This window comes from Humulus lupulus, chromosome X, assembly GCF_963169125.1.
Source record: "Humulus lupulus chromosome X, drHumLupu1.1, whole genome shotgun sequence".
NCBI classification, from domain to species: domain Eukaryota; kingdom Viridiplantae; phylum Streptophyta; class Magnoliopsida; order Rosales; family Cannabaceae; genus Humulus; species Humulus lupulus.
Window position 1 is genome coordinate 13,837,085 of NC_084802.1, and position 17,787 is coordinate 13,854,871.

Here is a 17,787-nt window from a genome sequence, read left to right on the forward strand (position 1 = left end):
AAATCCGTGTCTTCTTATTGTATTTTCTTTAAGTTCAGTTAATTAGTTGATAGCAAAAAATGCAGTCAACAACTATAATGGATTTGAATAAGATTTCATATTAATCTATATTGATTGAACACCTTCATTATGTTATTGTTAGCAAATATCATTATTATTTTGTTTTGGTTCTTCAAAATCATTCCCCAAAATGGTCTTAGACCTTAAAATGATTCATTTTCTTAAAAAAAAAAAAAAGTAGAACCAATCATATGAAGTTGTAAAGATTATGAACTATTTAGTTTCTGTCAAGTTTGTTTTATTAATAGGAATACTAGTGTTATTGCTGACCACTTATCCAAGTGGGTTAAGACTTAGTGGATGGTGCCACTAGTTTCTCTTAGTATCCTAGGGAGGGACCCTTTTTGTGGTTTTCATTTTGGCTTCAGCTTAATATATTTTTACCTTATTTATTAACAAAAAAGAAAAAGAAAAAGAAAAAGTGATTATGAGATATTGAACTGATAGAGGGAAATGTGTCATGGAAACATATGCATATAAAAACAAAAGAAAAAAAATGGAACAAGAGAAGATTGGCAATCGAAAAGGTTATAATGGGATCCAAGACATATATTATTCATAGGACATGTGTACCAAGAAAGTTACTCTTTGCCACTGTAAAGATAAACATATCAAAGGAAGAGTTTCATGGTGGGTAGTGACCTATCTTTTCTTTTTAACCATAAAAAATCTAGCTAGCCAGAACCTACACACACACATATATATATATCCATCTCAGTAAGTGATGTGTAATGCACTCTTAGACAATTTCCTCCTTGCTTTCTTGCCTTTGTGCATTCGTTTCACTTCCCCTATCACCATCTTTCTTCTTTCCCCACAAAACGCTGTAGAGCCCTCCCACCAGCAAAATTGCCCCACCAACACTGCCATTGTTTTTAATAATGGAATACTTGTCAGTTTACCCATGCATGTATGTGATTTTGGTGCTTTAGTTATACATATCATTAATCTACATTTATACACATATACATATATACAATATGATCATGACGTCTATAAAGGAAAAATAAATATAGGGTTGAGGTTGATAGCATATTTGACAGTATATATAACAACACAGAATCATGTTAGTAGCTAAGGTCACCAAATGAATGATCACTATCATATTTGTCACCATATATGTATGTTTTTACACACAATTTAACTCATGATATAAAATGACATATCAATACTGTCACATAACATTATGACAATATCCATTTAGCAGTCTCACTCAACACATAGTGGGCATTTGGCAAAATAGACTATTTTTTTTTCTTTTTTAAAAGTTTGGGTTTCATTCATATATGGAATATCGATGATATCTAATTATTTTTCCTAATATGATTAATTCATAACTTTTTTTCGAAAAGATGTAAAGTTAAGTTGTAGTTGGAAAGTGTTTAGACCTTCCCCAGTAAAAAGTTTCTTTCCAAATGATCGCTGATAGGATTGCGGTTATAATAAGAGCTAATGGAGTGAATAGTGATGTGAAAACAGGACCCTTTTTCTCTATAGCCCAAACTTGAAGCCAATAAGTTATGCCAGTTACAATTATACCCTGCAAAAAGAAAATACCATAAAATTAGTATGCTCTTCAAAACTCATGTCTGTATAATTAATTGGGAATCGCTAGCTAGGGTGGGGTATACGCTATAAGTAGGTACAATTGTAGTAATTTAAGATCGTACAATATCTTACTAGTAAAGTGTATTTGATTCTTTTCTTGAGGAATGATCATGATTATACCCTATCTTAATGGTCAGAACAGTACAACTACTCACTTATTAATTTGCTTGAAAGTATTGTATTTTTGCCACTTTTGTTTTGTTTTGCTTTAGCAACCTTAAAATAATAATTTTGGAGTCTAAGAGCACTTTCAATGGATGAGGAACAATGAATAATTAATTTTACAAATATTTTTAGATAGATCTACGTTACAAAGCTAGATAGCTATATCTAATGTCTACTATTCATTATTTAAAACAATATTTTATTAATTTTTCACTTTTCCTCCCTTTCTCTATCTTCAAAATATTATATTATATATAAATATTTCCCCTGAATACTCTCAAAATATACTTTGAGAATAATAAAATTTCTTATTTGTAATTTTTTTTAGATTAATTGATATTTTAGTTTATCTTATAAATTTGGATAAATTTAAATTATAATATAATTATGTGATATCAAATATGGGTAGATATTGTAAATATTAAAATATATAAAGATATTATTGATAGCTTTAGAAAATATTTGAAATGAATAAAAAATATTTAAAAATATAATATAGAAATGATATAGAGAAAAAAAAAATAGAGAAGCTGATGTATGGTATAATGTAAAACTTAGAGATAAAATAGAAAAATATGTATTTTGTAGAGATATTTTAAAAGATGGAGTAGAGCACCCATTGGGAGTGCTCTTAGAGCACTCCTAGTAGCTCCTTCAAAGTAGAGTATTCTTAAAAAAATTGAAGAATCAAGACATAAATCACATTCCAACAGTTGATATAAACTAGTTTTCTATTTTAGAGTTTCTCTATTTTTTTTCTTTCATTTTCATCTCTACATGTAGGGAAATGATATTTTTTCTTTCTTTCTCTCTCTTATTAATTATTTTCTATTATTTATCTTTCTCTTTTATTTTTTATTTTAATTAATAAAAAATGTTTAAAAATATATTATTTAAATGAGATAAAGAGAAATATAGAAAAACTGAATGTATTGTAAAATCAGAAAATGAGAATTTTAGTGATATATTTTGAAGAATAGAGTAAAGGAGTTGCTCGGAGTACATGTACTATAATGCAAAATTTTTAATCATGTTAAAGAAACCTTATCTTTTGAATACATAGTGTTCATAATCATAACTTCTCACGTCACAAAGGTGATTGATGAAAAAAAAAAGTCATCAATAAACCAATAATTGTTATATTATATATAATAACTAAATTATATATAAATGTAGTATCTAATGATAAATCATATTTAAAGTATATCCTATGATCATAGATTACTTGATTACAATTAAAGGCACCACTTCAAAAACTAATATATTTGATTGTATATAAAACAATAAATAATGATATATATATATATATATATATGTAGGTTGTTGATGGGGAAAGTTTGATGCTGCGGATCACTTAAAAAAGTGATCAGAAGTAGGCTTTAGTACATCACTTAATAATTTGGCTTGCAAGTAACATTTTTTAGGCTAAGTTTTTTTTTTTTTTTAGATTAGATTTATTAAAGTATGGGCAATCTTTATTTGTTGTTGTCAATGTCTTAAAATTTCTTTATTTTATTAGCATGCTTTATATAAATATATGTACGTTATATTTATATACAGTTCCCACGTGGAAACACCTGCATAAAAAAAATTGCATATCATCATATTTGTACGTTTTGTTTTTATCTATTCAATCATATATATATATATATATATATTTATATATGTAATAAATATTTGTACCCACACGTTTTTTTTTGTGACAACATAAAAGGTGTGGTAAGAATTTTGTCTTTGACAAGTAAATGACACTATAAAAAGACTATTAAAGACACTCATATTTATACAAATACATGCCAATCTATTGTTTTTGCGGATATGATTATATTAATATTAGACTATACCATTTATTTTTAATTAGCAATGTTAAAACAATATATATTCTATATCACTACAAGATTAATCTTACCTGTAATCACAAAATAATATAGTTGTGACTAATATTTTAAAAACCATTAACTTCATCATTACATAAAAAGAAAGTGTAAGTGTAACCATAATTATGTGAGTAACCACTTGTGGCCAAACATTATTATAAATTCATATCATGGCTAGATTGTTCTAAATAGTTTTTCTTTTGGTAATGCACATGAACAGTTCTATAATCTATTTAAAAAGAAAAAAAAACTCATCACGAGAGAGACTTGGAGTATGGTTGGTTGATTTATTATGTAACTAATCATATGTTGAATAATTGACTCAAATGATTTCTTCCATAGAAAAAGAAAGGGCAACCATTTGTGAGTGCTTAGCAAAAAAACAACAAATAAATAATAATTATTATTTTTTTATAAAAAAAAAAAAGAGAAAGGGAACATACACAGTAAGCAACAGAAAGAAGATTAATGTCCCATCCAAGTTTCCATGATGATGGGTTTCTCTCCATTGCAATGGCTAAAAACGCAGATTGTATGCAGCTAAAGAGGCATTGAAGCGTGGTGAGTCTCAACTTTGCTGGATATTGCTTCACTATAGGACCCTACATACACCTCATAATATATACTTAATGTTTCCTCTAATAAATAATATTGTCAATGAAACATGATATGTGCCCCATCTTAAATAAATATGATTGATTGAAGTAATTTGCCATATAAATGTATAGTATTTGTGTGTAATTTATCTCTACATATATCATTACTCTTATCAAGAATGAGTTTTCATAGAGATATAAAATTTCTGCCTACAAATTTTACTTAGCATTCAACTTGCTGATGTCACTTTCCATTACTATTTTTATACATGCATGTGTCATCAGTAACAATTAATGTATTTACCATAAAAAAAACAACACATGAAAGATAGATTTTGAATCATTAAATGTAATTTGACAACAGTACGACAAATCAATGATGGGTTCTATCTTGGCATCCGTTTTAGGCGCCCAAATCGGACCAAACCATTTGTTAGGCTATTATTCTCTTCTTTTGTTTCCCAAAAGCATAGAGTAAGACATCCATTGTCCAATAAGATCAAATATTTTGATTACGCAATGGACTCCTCTGAAAAACATTTATAACTTTTTGTATGTAACGAAACTGATGCTCTATTATTACCGAATTAAAAGCTCCTTGGCTAAGTCATTGTTTATATTCTTACCATCATACTATAAGAAAAGATTTGAGTATGTTTATATAACATGGATAAGAGATCAGAAGAAAACATCAAATTATACAAAAGAAGACAAATACCTTTATATGTAAGAAAGAGTAGTTTAAAATAATGAACCTGGAGAATAAGCCATAAAGACCAAGCAGTGTTGGCTGAAAGCATCATAAGTGAACCTTTGATCCAGTCATGTCTGTGGTAATTGTGTTTGGTGATTTGATGATGGTGATGATGATCATCATGATCTGATAAGTACCAATTCTTCATTAATTTCAATGGAGGGCCCTTCACAAAAGCATACACCATTGCCCCAGATAGACTCACCACTGATCCCACCACCTTGGCCACACCATGCACATTTTTTATACAGACACCCTCCATTCTGATTAGATATAATATTCAATTTTATCATCAAATTGTTTTTATTATATTATGTTGTGTTAATATCAAAATTAATCAAATAATTTTAACTACAATAACCTTAGTAAAACTGCCATGACAAAAGTAATGGCTGGGATGGCGTTGGTGGTGGCTGCAGCAAATGTTGCTGACGTGAAGTTGAGGGCAACATAGAAGAGATTCATGCTCAGAGTGATCCTAATAAAACAATTATATTGTCTCAATATATATTTTTATATATATATATATATGTGTGTGTGTGTAAAAATTATTGTGTGGTGGTGTTCAATACTTGATGATCATACCCAATCAAGGAGATGAAGAAAATTTTGCAGAGCAAAGACCATGACAAAGGAGTCACTTTCCCACTGCAATATATAATTACATACATATTAGTTCTATATATGAAGAAAAATAATGTATAATAATTGATTAATAAATATTAATTACCTTTCTAAGAAGAAAGCAAAAGGAGCCAAGACAAAAGCTGCAAAAGCTTGACGATAGACAACAAAGACAAAGGGATTCATTCCTTGGGCGATTGCAGCCTTGGAGAACAAGGCCATGCCTGCATAAATAAGCTGTACAAAAATCATAGCAATATAAGGCTTTTGGCTCTCCAATGCCATGGGATACCCTATCAAACTACTACTACTACTACTACTACTCTTCATCATATTCTTAATTCTGATATTTTAAACATTAATCTACCACTTATTCTAAAAGGGTTTTTTGGACTAGTTTTTATGTGTCGTTATTGAGAAGAAAACACTTAAAGAAAAATATGGGTGAGATGAGCTTTGGTATGGATGTGTGATGTCCTTTTATAAGTTGCCAAGTCTTTGGTTGCTTTTGATCTCAGCCCTAAACTACGTGCCTTGTTGATAAAGTGGCATAGTTCAACTCCACCCACTATAATTTACTTCTCTTTCAAATTTATAACAAAATGACACAAATCCATAACTTATTATATAGAAAATGAAAAAAGATACTGCCTTATAGTACGGAAAGTGTTGAAAGTTACCGCATTCAGCGCCAACCCAATAATTCTAGCATGGAAAATATTGTCCCCAAAAATATTTATCTTTCTTTTACCCTATGTTTGGAAATTACCAAAAAAAAAAAGGTGTTGAAGAGTGCTCACTTCTCCTATTTCTCTTATGGCTACTTTCTCAAAACTAAATATACATTATGCCAATTCTAAATTTCTCAAGGGAGGGGTGAGCAATAATGCTTCCTTTGCAAAGTATTATTTGTTGGGAATGAAGCTTTTGAAGTTGGGGGTTCGTTGGAGAATAGAAAATTAATGGGTAAATTATTAGATTGTACCATGATCAAAGTTCTGCTACCTTCCACCTTCATGCCTATTACCCCTTGTAACAATGTCACTAATGGTAGAAGGTGGTTGATCATTGGAGCACAATCCACTTTGGTGGACTGAGTCTCTTGTGCAACGAATCTTTTTGGGGATACAGACACTATTTTGAATATTCCCTCGAGTCTGAGAGAATGAGATGATACTATGTTATGGCATTATGAGGAGAAGGGGGTTTATACAGTGAAATTAGGATATAGTGATGTGGATGGCTTGAGTGTGGGTGGGGATGATTGGTGGTGAAAGGTGTTATGGCATTCTTATTATCCCTCCCAAGGTGAAGGTATTTTGTTGGAGAGTGTTTCATAAATTATCCCGAGAATTGCTAAGGGGCACCACTGGTGCCCAACACCACAAGGATGTGACATACTGTTATTGGTGCAATCCAATATCGAGTCCCACTTATTTGAATTTAATAAGTATTATGAGGTACCATTAACCAATCATGGGGTGCCACCTCATGTATTGTTGGGTACCTTAAGGTGCCAAATAACAACACTCTATTATCTCCATTGCCTTTAACATAGTAAATCTTCATATCCATTGCGGAATATGCTTTCGATATTGGAATTACGTTTTTAGCAATTACCAAACTAATTAAACCATGTGAATTAATTAAGTTGCGGAATGATAATTAAATGTTGAAATAAAGTTTAGATCTGTCGGGACAGAATCCAAACTTATCACGACAGAAACTGAATACAATAAAAAGAGAATGCAAAACAATAAAGAACACAACGAATTTTTACAAGGTTCAGAAACCCTTTCGAAGAACCTACTCCTTGGGGCCACACCCAGAGAATAAAACCAATTAATAAAGAATCACAAGTACAAAATATTGACTTAAACAAAACAAGACTCCCTCTTGAGATTTGCCGCAACTTGGTTGTACTTCTCTTCACTAATTCGATCTTGATTGAAACGCTCAACCACTTGAACTCCCTTCAATGGCCAGCGAGTGCTTGCATCCTCTCGATGCAAGGCTTGTAAAAATCCTCTCCCGAAGACTTTAAAAGTTGTGTTCAAATTACAATGTGTATTCACTCATGAACGTGGTATAACCTCACCACAAAAACTAAACACTCATTTTTCTACAAGATCACATGAATACTATGATCTTGAATACAAGTAAGGAACTCTCACAATTATTACAATACACTCACAAATTATGCACCAATGAGTTCACTTTTTCTCAATGCCTTAGAAGCCTATTTATAGAGTCCATTTCGTGCTCAGAAAGGCTGAGAAAGAATCTCCTAATAAAAGCAAGAATATTTGAAGATATTCTTGATTGATGAAGAATTTCTTTTTTTAGAAGATTCAGATTCGAAAGATACGATTTTGTTGGGGACATCTAATACCCGTCGAATCAAAATGCTCAAGATAGAAATAATTATTAATGACATCAAAGATTCAATTTTCTGAATTTTAATATCTTGAGTTGAACGAAAATTAAAAGTCAAATATCTAGAAATAATTGTGAGTAAGTACATAATATTTGCTTTAAATAAACAAGATATATCTTCCATTTATAATCATATTGTGATAGTATAAAGCTAAATAATGAATGTAAATATTCCGAAAATCATAAGAAAGGGAAAGTGAATTCCGAAAATCACAATAAAAGGAAAACAAAAAATGATCTTTTAATTAAAAAGACATTTCTATAAAATATGCCAATTTTAGGATTTACAATCTCCCCCTTTGGCAATTTTATAGACAATGCATATCTATTTTTTAAAAGATCCTGCATAAAATAAATGAGTGCTTAAAGTCACAAGAGTCACAAAATGACTCCCCCTACCAAAAATAACCAAAGCACATAACAAAAACAATGAGCAACTGTAGGTCAAACAACATAATCAAAGAACCAAAAATAGAGTTACTCTATCCCTCTCATTGTCTAAGAAAATGTCAAAGAATAAATGAAACCAAAACAAAGACACTTTTAGTGTTCTTTTACATTTATCAAAAGCAAATAAAAATAGATTGAAAGAACCGGAAACCTCCATGGAGCTAGAGTGGTAGATGCATTGATGATCGCCAACGAAGCAAGAATTTAGCGCTAAATATCCTCCATGGTAGTGAACCACTCGAAAAGACTTGAAAGTCCTGTCTGGACAAAAGCAAGAGCAGTCGGGATAGCAGGGGTGTCAGACTCGACATCTCCAGACCCAGAACCAGCCAAATTAATGTCTTTGAACTTTCTAGCTTTGGTGGTGGAACCAAGGCCTCGAGTCTTCATGGCTGCTAGAATATAAACAAACGGAGACACACAAAGAACAAAAACCTAAACAACTTGGGTACAAGTGAGAGAGAAAGAAAAGCAAGAAAACACTTAGAATTAACACAGCCAAGGTGAATCTGAATATATAGAGAATTCGGTGCACAAATGAGGCAAGTTCGAAAATGGGTAACCAAATTTAATGTGATAAATGCCAAAATATCTCCTTTTTTAAAAAAATTTATTTCACACCTCAAAATTGGAAACTTTTTGCATGATTTTGAATATAATAAGTTCAAACAAATAAATTATATCAATTAATTTTTTTTCAAACTTGATTTTTTTAAGTACACGGTCAAAAAAACATATTTTATTTTATTTTATTTTTATTTAAGAAAAATTGCCGAAAATAAAAGGTAAATTTCCATACCATATGTGTCCATGTAAATGCCAAGTCCTGTTCAAGAGAAACAAGATAACCATTTTTTTTTTTCACAAATTAGAAAAATGAGTTATAATTAAAATACTATGTGACCATAATTCGAAAAAATATACCAATCACAAAACATATTTTAATCAATTCATTATATGTATGAGTCTTACAACAATCTTACACAGTCTAGTCAACACGCATGTGTATGTGCATGTGTAATCAATTTGGCGTTTCTTTTTGGCCTTTTAAAGCTAGGGTCATTTCCCATATTTGACAATTGTATCCTTTTTCAAATTGTAACCATAATGGAGGCTATAACTCTTATACTGATGGTAGTCTTTTACACCGGTAGAGTATCCTCCAATATAATTGCTAATTACCTAGTACCAACTTACTCAGTGTCGGCTTTCACACATTAGTATAGGTAGCTCTTTTCCAAAATGGAGCCTGAAAAAGAAACCAGATTAAGGAATGCTCATACAAAAACAAACATAATGATTTGATTAAATATAAATTGGATGGTCCATAATTTTTCAAATATGGTTTTTATTCCTCACAAAGTATAAGAATTATAACGTTCATTTTCTAATTTTTTTTAAGAAATGCTCATCAAATTTCTTCCAAACAGGACAAGATATTTACACAATCACATATGCAAGGCAAGACAATCAATTATTGACAATTTCAAATAAAACAAACCCCCAAAGATTTCCTGAGGGAATCAAATCTGACCGTGTCTAAAGCTGTAGTAAAAATATATGCAATTTATTTGTTAGTCTTAACATATTCTAAAATCAGAGTTTTGTTTTCAACAAGTTCCCTAAAAAAATGATGACGAATGTCAATATGTTTGGTGCGAGAGTCCTAATAAAAAAGATTTTTAGAGATATTAATAACACTTGTATCATCACAAAAAATGGTTAAAGTTTTAAGATCAAACCCATAGTTAGCCAACATTTGTTTCATCCACAAAAGTTGTGTACAACAGCTTCGGACAACTATGTACTCAGCTTCGGCTGTTGACAAGGAGATGGAGTTTTGTTTTTTACTATGCCAGGAGACCAAATTGTTTCCTAAGTAAAAACAACCACCACTTGTACTTTTGCGGTCATCAGTGTTTCCTGCCCAATCTGCATCACTATAACACACAAGGTTAGAGTTTGTTTCTTTGGAGTACCAAATGCCTGGATCAAGAGTATTATTAATATAACAAATAATTCTTTTTACAGCAGTCACATGAGACTTCATGGGGTTCCCTTGGAAGCGAGCACACACTCCAACATTAAAAAATTTTTTATGGGAAATTTTCAAATGTTTTCCCAATCGACATGGTTCACATTTACCAAAAAAATATTTACTTAAATTCGGTAAATCATGAACATGACTCAAACTTCCAATTTTTCTCAAATTTTCAAAAACCACATGACCATGTTTTTCATGACACAAATTAGTATCACTCCTTGTATTTGTGTGACAACTGCGTGATTGAGATAATGTGTAACAATTGTCAACAGATTTATAACCCTTCAAAACACAATTTCTATTTTGGTCAAGCACAAAACAATTATCATGAGAAAAATTTACAAACAAGTCTTGGTCACAAATTTGACTTATACTAATTAGATTAGTTTTAAGTCCATCAACCAAAAGAACATTTTGCAACTTTGGTAGTCCTTCGTAATTTAGAGTGCCACTACCAAATACCTTACACGACTTACCATCTCCAAATGTGACTTCCCCATTTTTCAAAGTCTAGAAATCAGTGAGTATGCTTTTGTTACCTGTCATATGCCGAGAACAACCACTATCAAAATACCAAGAGTTAAAAACATATGTTCTAAAACAAGTAAAGGCAACAAGACATTTGAATTCATTTTTATTCACCCAAACTTTCTTAGGCCGTGTCCTTTTCTTCAAGGGCATTTGTCTCAAATTACCATGATGATTAAAGTAATTTTTTTGAAGAAAAATCATCAAGGTAAAATATTTAGGTCGAATATGACCTTTCACTCCACAGAAATGGAAAATTGGAATAAAATGACCAGTTTTTTTATTCTCGAAATTTCTGGTCTGTTTCTCATGTGTTGTGACACATTGAAGAGATGATGCCACATGAGTTTGAGTTGTTCCTACAGAAGGGTCAGTTGTCGAAACAATAGGAAGATTTCTAGAAATATAAATTGTTTTTCCTTTAGGTTTAGATCCATTTGATCCTAACCTAGAAAAATCACAAGCTTTTTGACCTGCAAGCAGAACATCATCCAAAACCATAGATCTATGATTAAGAAATTTGACACCTTTCACAATTTTATCAACTTCATTAGACAAACGATTGATTTTAGAATCTTTAGCAACAATCTCAATTTCATATTTTTTAACAAGAGAGTCAAGTTCTTCATTTCTCTTCTTGAAAAATTTGTTATTGTTTGCCATTAAACGATTATCTGAACATACTTTCAACCATTGATCATACATGTTTTTGTATGATTCTTTCAAGGAATCCTCATCCAAATCGGATTCATCCAAATCACCATGGGAACCCTCATCTGTTGAAATAGTATTATTTAAACAAACAAGGTTCTCATTCACCTACACAGAAAGAGGCAAGCAAGAAAAAATAGAAGTTAAGGCAAGATTAGAATTTTCTTCCTCATCACTACTTTCAGAGTCCTGGTCACTCCAAGTGACTGCCATGACCTTCTTATTTTTCTTTAAGGTATTGGCACATTCAGATTGAATATGTCCAAAACCTTCACACTCCCTGCATTGAATACCATTTTTATTATTAGATTCAAAAGGTTTTGAAAAATTATTACCTTTGGAGGATTTAGATATGTTTTTCTTGTTACCAATATTTTTCATAAACTTCTTAAATTTTTTTGATAACAAGATCATTTCATCATCATCATCATCATCATCATCTTCCTCATCTGAGCTTTCCATTTTCTCTTTGGAAGATTTCAAGGCAATTGATTTCTCCTTTCACGACAATTGATTTCTCTTGATGGCGGATATTTTGATTAAGTTCAAATGTTCGAACAGATCCCATCAATTCCTCAAATTTCAAGGTGTCAAGGTTCTTTACCTCCTCAATGGCTGTGATATTGGATTGAAACCTGTCAGGAAGAGATCTAACAATTTTCGTAACCAAAACAGAGTTAGAAAACTTTTCTCCTAAAGCCAAATATTCATTAGCAATGTCAGACAATTATTCATAAAACTCAGTGAGGGTTTCTTTTTCAAACATGCGAAGGTTTTCAAATCTTGTGGTCAACAGTACAAGCCTAGATCTCTTAACATCAGTGGTTCCTTCAAATTGAGTTTGAAGGATTTCCTAAGCATCTTTGGCAAACTCACAAGATGGAATCAATTTTATATAACTCTTACCAACACCATTAAAAATTGCATGTAAAGCTTTATTATTACAAATTGAGAATTTATCTTCTCCATTAGACCATTCAAGTTCAGATTTTACCTGTGTCTTACCAGATTTTGAATCTGTCTCGACAGGTGGTGTCCAATCGGTCAATATTGATCTCCAAGCCTTTTCATCAAGGGATTTGACAAAAGCTTTCATCCTTACTTTCCAGTATGGATTGTTAGTATCATTCAGCAATGGAGGGCGAGTTATAGATCCACCTTCTGTAAAGAAAGACATTTCACAAGAAAAAAAACAAACAGAAAACCACAAAATCTAACTAAGAGTTTAGTGATCCGCTCTGATATCAATTGAAATTCCATTTTTAGTAATTACCAAACTAATTAAACCATGTGAATTAATTAAGTTGCAGAATGGTAATTAAATGTTGAATAGAGTTCAGATCTGTCGGGACAGAATCCAAACTTGTTCAGAAACCCTTTCGGTAACCTATTCCTTGGGGCCACGCCCAGAGAATAAAACCAATTAATAAAGAATCACAAGTACAAAATATTGACTTAAACAAAACAAGACTCCCTCTTGAGATTTGCCGCAACTTGGTTGTACTTCTCTTCACTAATCTGATCTTGATTGAAACGCTCAACCACTTGAACTCCCTTCAATGGCCAGCGAGTGCTTGCATCCTCCCGATGCAAGGCTTATAAAAATCCTCTCCCGAAGACTTTAAAAGTTGTGTTCAAATTACAATGTGTATTCACTCATGAACGTGGTATAACCTCACTACAAAAACTAAACACTCATTTTTCCACAAGATCACATGAATACTATGATCTTGAATACAAATAAGGAACTCTCACATTTATTACAATACACTCACAAATTATGCACCAATGAGTTCACTTTTTCTCAATGCCTTAGAAGCCTATTTATAGAGTCCATTTCGTGCTCAGAAAGGCTGAGAAAGAATCTCCTAATAAAAACAAGAATATTTAAAGATATTCTTGATTGATGAAGAATTTTCTTTTTTAGAAGATTCAGATCCGACAGATAGGATTTTGGTGGGGAAAACTAATACCTGTGCCGAATCAAAATGCTCAAGATAGAAATAATTATTAATGACATCAAAGATTCAGTTTCCTGAATTTTAATATCTTGAGCTGCACGAAAATTTAAAGTCAAATATCCAGAAATAATTGTGAGTAAGTACAGAATAATTTGCTTTAAATAAACAAGATATATTTTCCCTTTATAATCATATTGTGATAGTATAAAGCTAAATAATGAATGTAAATATTCCGAAAATCACAAAAAATGGAAAGTGAATTCCGAAAATCACAATAAAAGGAAAACAAAAAATGATCTTTTAATTAACAAGATATTTCTATAAAATATGCCAATTTTAGGATTTACAATTTCCCCATTTGGTAATTTTATAGACAATGCATATCTATTTTTTAAAAGATCTATGCATAAAATAAGTGAGTGCTTAAAGTCACAAGAGTCACAAAATGACTTCCTCTGCCAAAAATAACCAAAGCACATAACAAAAACAATCAACAAAATACATACATAGATAGTTTTCTAATGATAAATTGTGGGAGTATGTATGTATGTATGTATGTATGTATGTATGTATGTATGTATGTATGTATATGTATTCTTAGAGCTAATCTTGTATGTTTAGCCCCAATAAACTCGATTTTTGGTTAGCTTTAATTAGTTAAATATATCATCATACTGCAATTATGCATGTGGCATGTTGCCACATCAACAAATCATTTAGAAAATGAATGCAATGCAATAGAAGATGCACGTTTTCAATGATTACTATAGTTCAAGAGGATTTTTACCACACAAAAAAATTTGGGAGGCAGGACTCTATAAGGTCCATAGTTCGGGGGAGGGGAGGGGAGGGGTAAACCTATTTGTCCTTTGTGGAATGTAAGATCCACACAAATATGGCATGACCCTCAACTCTTCTAATTAATTGAGGATTGTGGTTGGACAACTTATTTTAAATTCCCAAATACTAGGGAGAGAGTTATTGACAACCGTGTAGCTTTGAGGGGTAGAGCTAAGTTGGGCAGTGTAAGGTATCATCTGAAATAAGGGGTTTGAACTTAAGTGTTGATGCAACTCTTTGGGTTAATGATAGATTAATTGGCCTTTAGGGGTGTAGTGAAGGATGATGTAAGTAGAGTAGTGGATTGTTGGGTGCATTGTAGGCATAGGGTCATGAGCCTTCTTTGTAGTGCACCAAAATTTCTTTTAGATTATTAAAATTTTTGTGATTTATTTTATTTAAATGTTAAGTGTGATGAATTGTTTTATTTAAGTGTTGTTATTTTTATTTGGATAATTATTTGTTTTATTTGATTGTTTATTATTTTATTTAATTGTTAGAATTGTTTGGTTAATTAATTTAATAAGTGAATAATTGTGTAACATGTTTATTTTACTATTAGTGTTACATTTTATTTAAGTGTGACAATTGAGGTAATTATGTGAGCTATGGTGGAATGCACTAAGGTGCATGATAGATAGTAATGCACCCTAGTGATTTAGTGTGTGCTAGTGCATGGTAGCATGGTGCACATGTGTAGATTTTTCTACACATTTTATACTTCCTTATTTTAGATTTTAATTGGGTTAATTTATTTATAAAAAAAAAAAGAAAAGAAAAGGGAAGAAGAGTGTTGGGCGTGTGACCTAGTGGGAAAGGAAGGATTTCCTTAAAATGATAAAAATAAAAAATTGAAGACCATAATTATTTTGGGGATAGGCATGATCATTTTGTTCCTTTATATCTTTTTAAAATAAAGAGGAATTAAGAGAAAATAAATGGGAAATGGAAACTTACCTTATTGTGTTAGGGGAGACTTTATGGGAGGATTTTTGATAAAAGGGTTATGAAAGGAGAGAAGAGCCATTGCTCTTGTGTGTGGCTGCCGTGACCTAGAGAGAGAGAGAGAGTGGCGTGTAGAGAGAGAGAGAGAGAGGAAGAAAGAAAGAAAGGAAGAAGGAAGGAGAAGGCGAGGAGGAGCCCCTCCTAGAGTATGTCTTCATGTTTTCTCTTTTGCATAATCTCTTTATTTGATAATATGATATTGATTTGTGTTATTTTTTTGTGTGTGTGTTTGGGTTCTTCCTTCTCCTCATGGTGGTTTTCCAATAAAAAAACCCTAGGCTTGAACAAGGGTGTGAAGTTTGGGTATTGATCTTTTGTGTTCTTGATTTTACAATCAAGAGAGGTAATGGTCTTTTCTTAGCCCTTATATTGTTTCTGGTGGGTTGTCTATGAGGTTTTGTTAATAATGCTAATGGTTAATTTTGGTAGGATTGATGTATAGGTTTTGGATATTGTGAGAGTATGATTTGTGTTAAAGGGTTGTGATGTTGATTTTGCTATGCATAAAAAAATTGTGATAATCTATGAGTGCATGTTTGGTGATTTCGGCCTAGGTACACCCAAGGGTGTTCTTGATATGTTGTGTGATTTACAATATATTAGATCCATGTTTTAGGACCTATGTTATATGGGTAAGAGAATAAGTGGCAATCTTGATATCTTGATCATGAAATTTTGTTAGATGCATGTTATATTTTGAATGATTAAATTATAAGATGCATGAAATAATGATAGAAACATGTTAGGTTAATATAAGGCATATGTGAATATGGTGCTTATAATTACTATATGTTATTTTATTGATAGTGTTTTGTTGGTTTTCATGGAATTGCAACAAATGGTTTTTAAAAGGATTCATGTGAATATGTTAGTGATATTAGAATCATGCATATTATAAGAGTATAATGAGATTTTAAGCATGTATGATTTTATGTAATTTTTGAGACAAAAGTTGAGTTTTATAAAGAATTAAGCTTGCTGTTTTTTTTTGTAAATAATTGGGTAAAAGTTGATAAAAAGATGAGTTGCATGCATAAATAATGTTCTTGATGAATATATTAATTTTTATGAAATTAAAAGAGGATTTTAAGTCTCATGTTATGATATTTTACTAAATTAATTTCCTACAGAATTTTTATTGAGTTTTGGGAAAATATGGGTTTATAAACTTGAATATGGTGATTTTTAATGATAATAATAGTTGCTGGAATTTTGTAATAAAATATGAAGTAAGTTTCACTAAAAATGAATTTGATTAATTTTTTGGAATAAATTATTTTTCCTAAGTTATGGTAATATTGAAAAATGATATTTTTAATGGTATAAATGCATATTTTGATAAAAAATGATTTTCATTTATTATGATTAAGAAAAATATTTAGACTCTATTTATTTGTGATTTTTGAATAAAATAAATGGTGGCTGAAAGTTTGTTTTAAAAAGGCTAACAATTGTTATTAAATTGTCACATATGGATTTTTGCTACTTAAAAACTAAGTCTTAAGTAATTTAAATCAAAATGTATTATTCCACACTTAAAATATATTTTTCACATCATTTTTGTAACACAATGATAAAATATATTTTTCTAAAGAAACATATTAAAATAGGTATTTTAATTAAATCCAAGCTTGTTGGGTAATTCTTGGTAAATTAGTATTTATTTAATGAAAATGTCACATATTTTATTTTGAGCTAAAATAAAATAAATTTATAAAAAAAAAAAAAAAGTTTTTGAGAAATTTAATCAACTTAGAAGTTTTAAGAAAATAAAGCGTGTAATATGTCTATGAATTTTAAAATAATAAAAGAAATGTAGAATTATTGTTTTTGAAAACGTCTTTATTACGCAATGTTCCCACGTATGCATGTTACATGCAAATCAACTTTTACGTCCAAAATCATGATTATTATTCAACTATGAGATTTTTATAAAACAATCATGTTAGTAAAATGGGTAGAACGAGCATTATTCTTTTTGGCGATAATTGCATGTTTAGTGTAACTGTTATCATGAGTGCATGGCCCATGCACACATGAGTTGTATGGAAGGGCAAAATAGTAATTTTATGAACCTAAGAAATGTTATTTTGATTATGATATAGGCTCGTTGAAAGATTGTGAAATT

The 17,787-nt window shown here is 30.8% G+C and overlaps 1 protein-coding gene across 1 annotated transcript; it reads right to left on the minus strand.

Annotated features, from left to right (window-relative positions):
* Positions 1 to 581: 581 nt before the first annotated feature.
* Positions 582 to 6,137, minus strand: LOC133803453 (WAT1-related protein At1g43650). Its single transcript, XM_062241506.1, has 7 exons — positions 5,791 to 6,137; positions 5,646 to 5,708; positions 5,422 to 5,538; positions 5,062 to 5,323; positions 4,154 to 4,312; positions 1,449 to 1,600; positions 582 to 923 (listed from the first exon to the last, which is right to left on the minus strand). The coding sequence occupies exons 1-7, from the start codon at positions 6,015 to 6,017 to the stop codon at positions 800 to 802; spliced, it is 1,104 nt and encodes a 367-aa protein (XP_062097490.1). The 5' UTR covers positions 6,018 to 6,137; the 3' UTR covers positions 582 to 799.
* Positions 6,138 to 17,787: the final 11,650 nt, after the last annotated feature.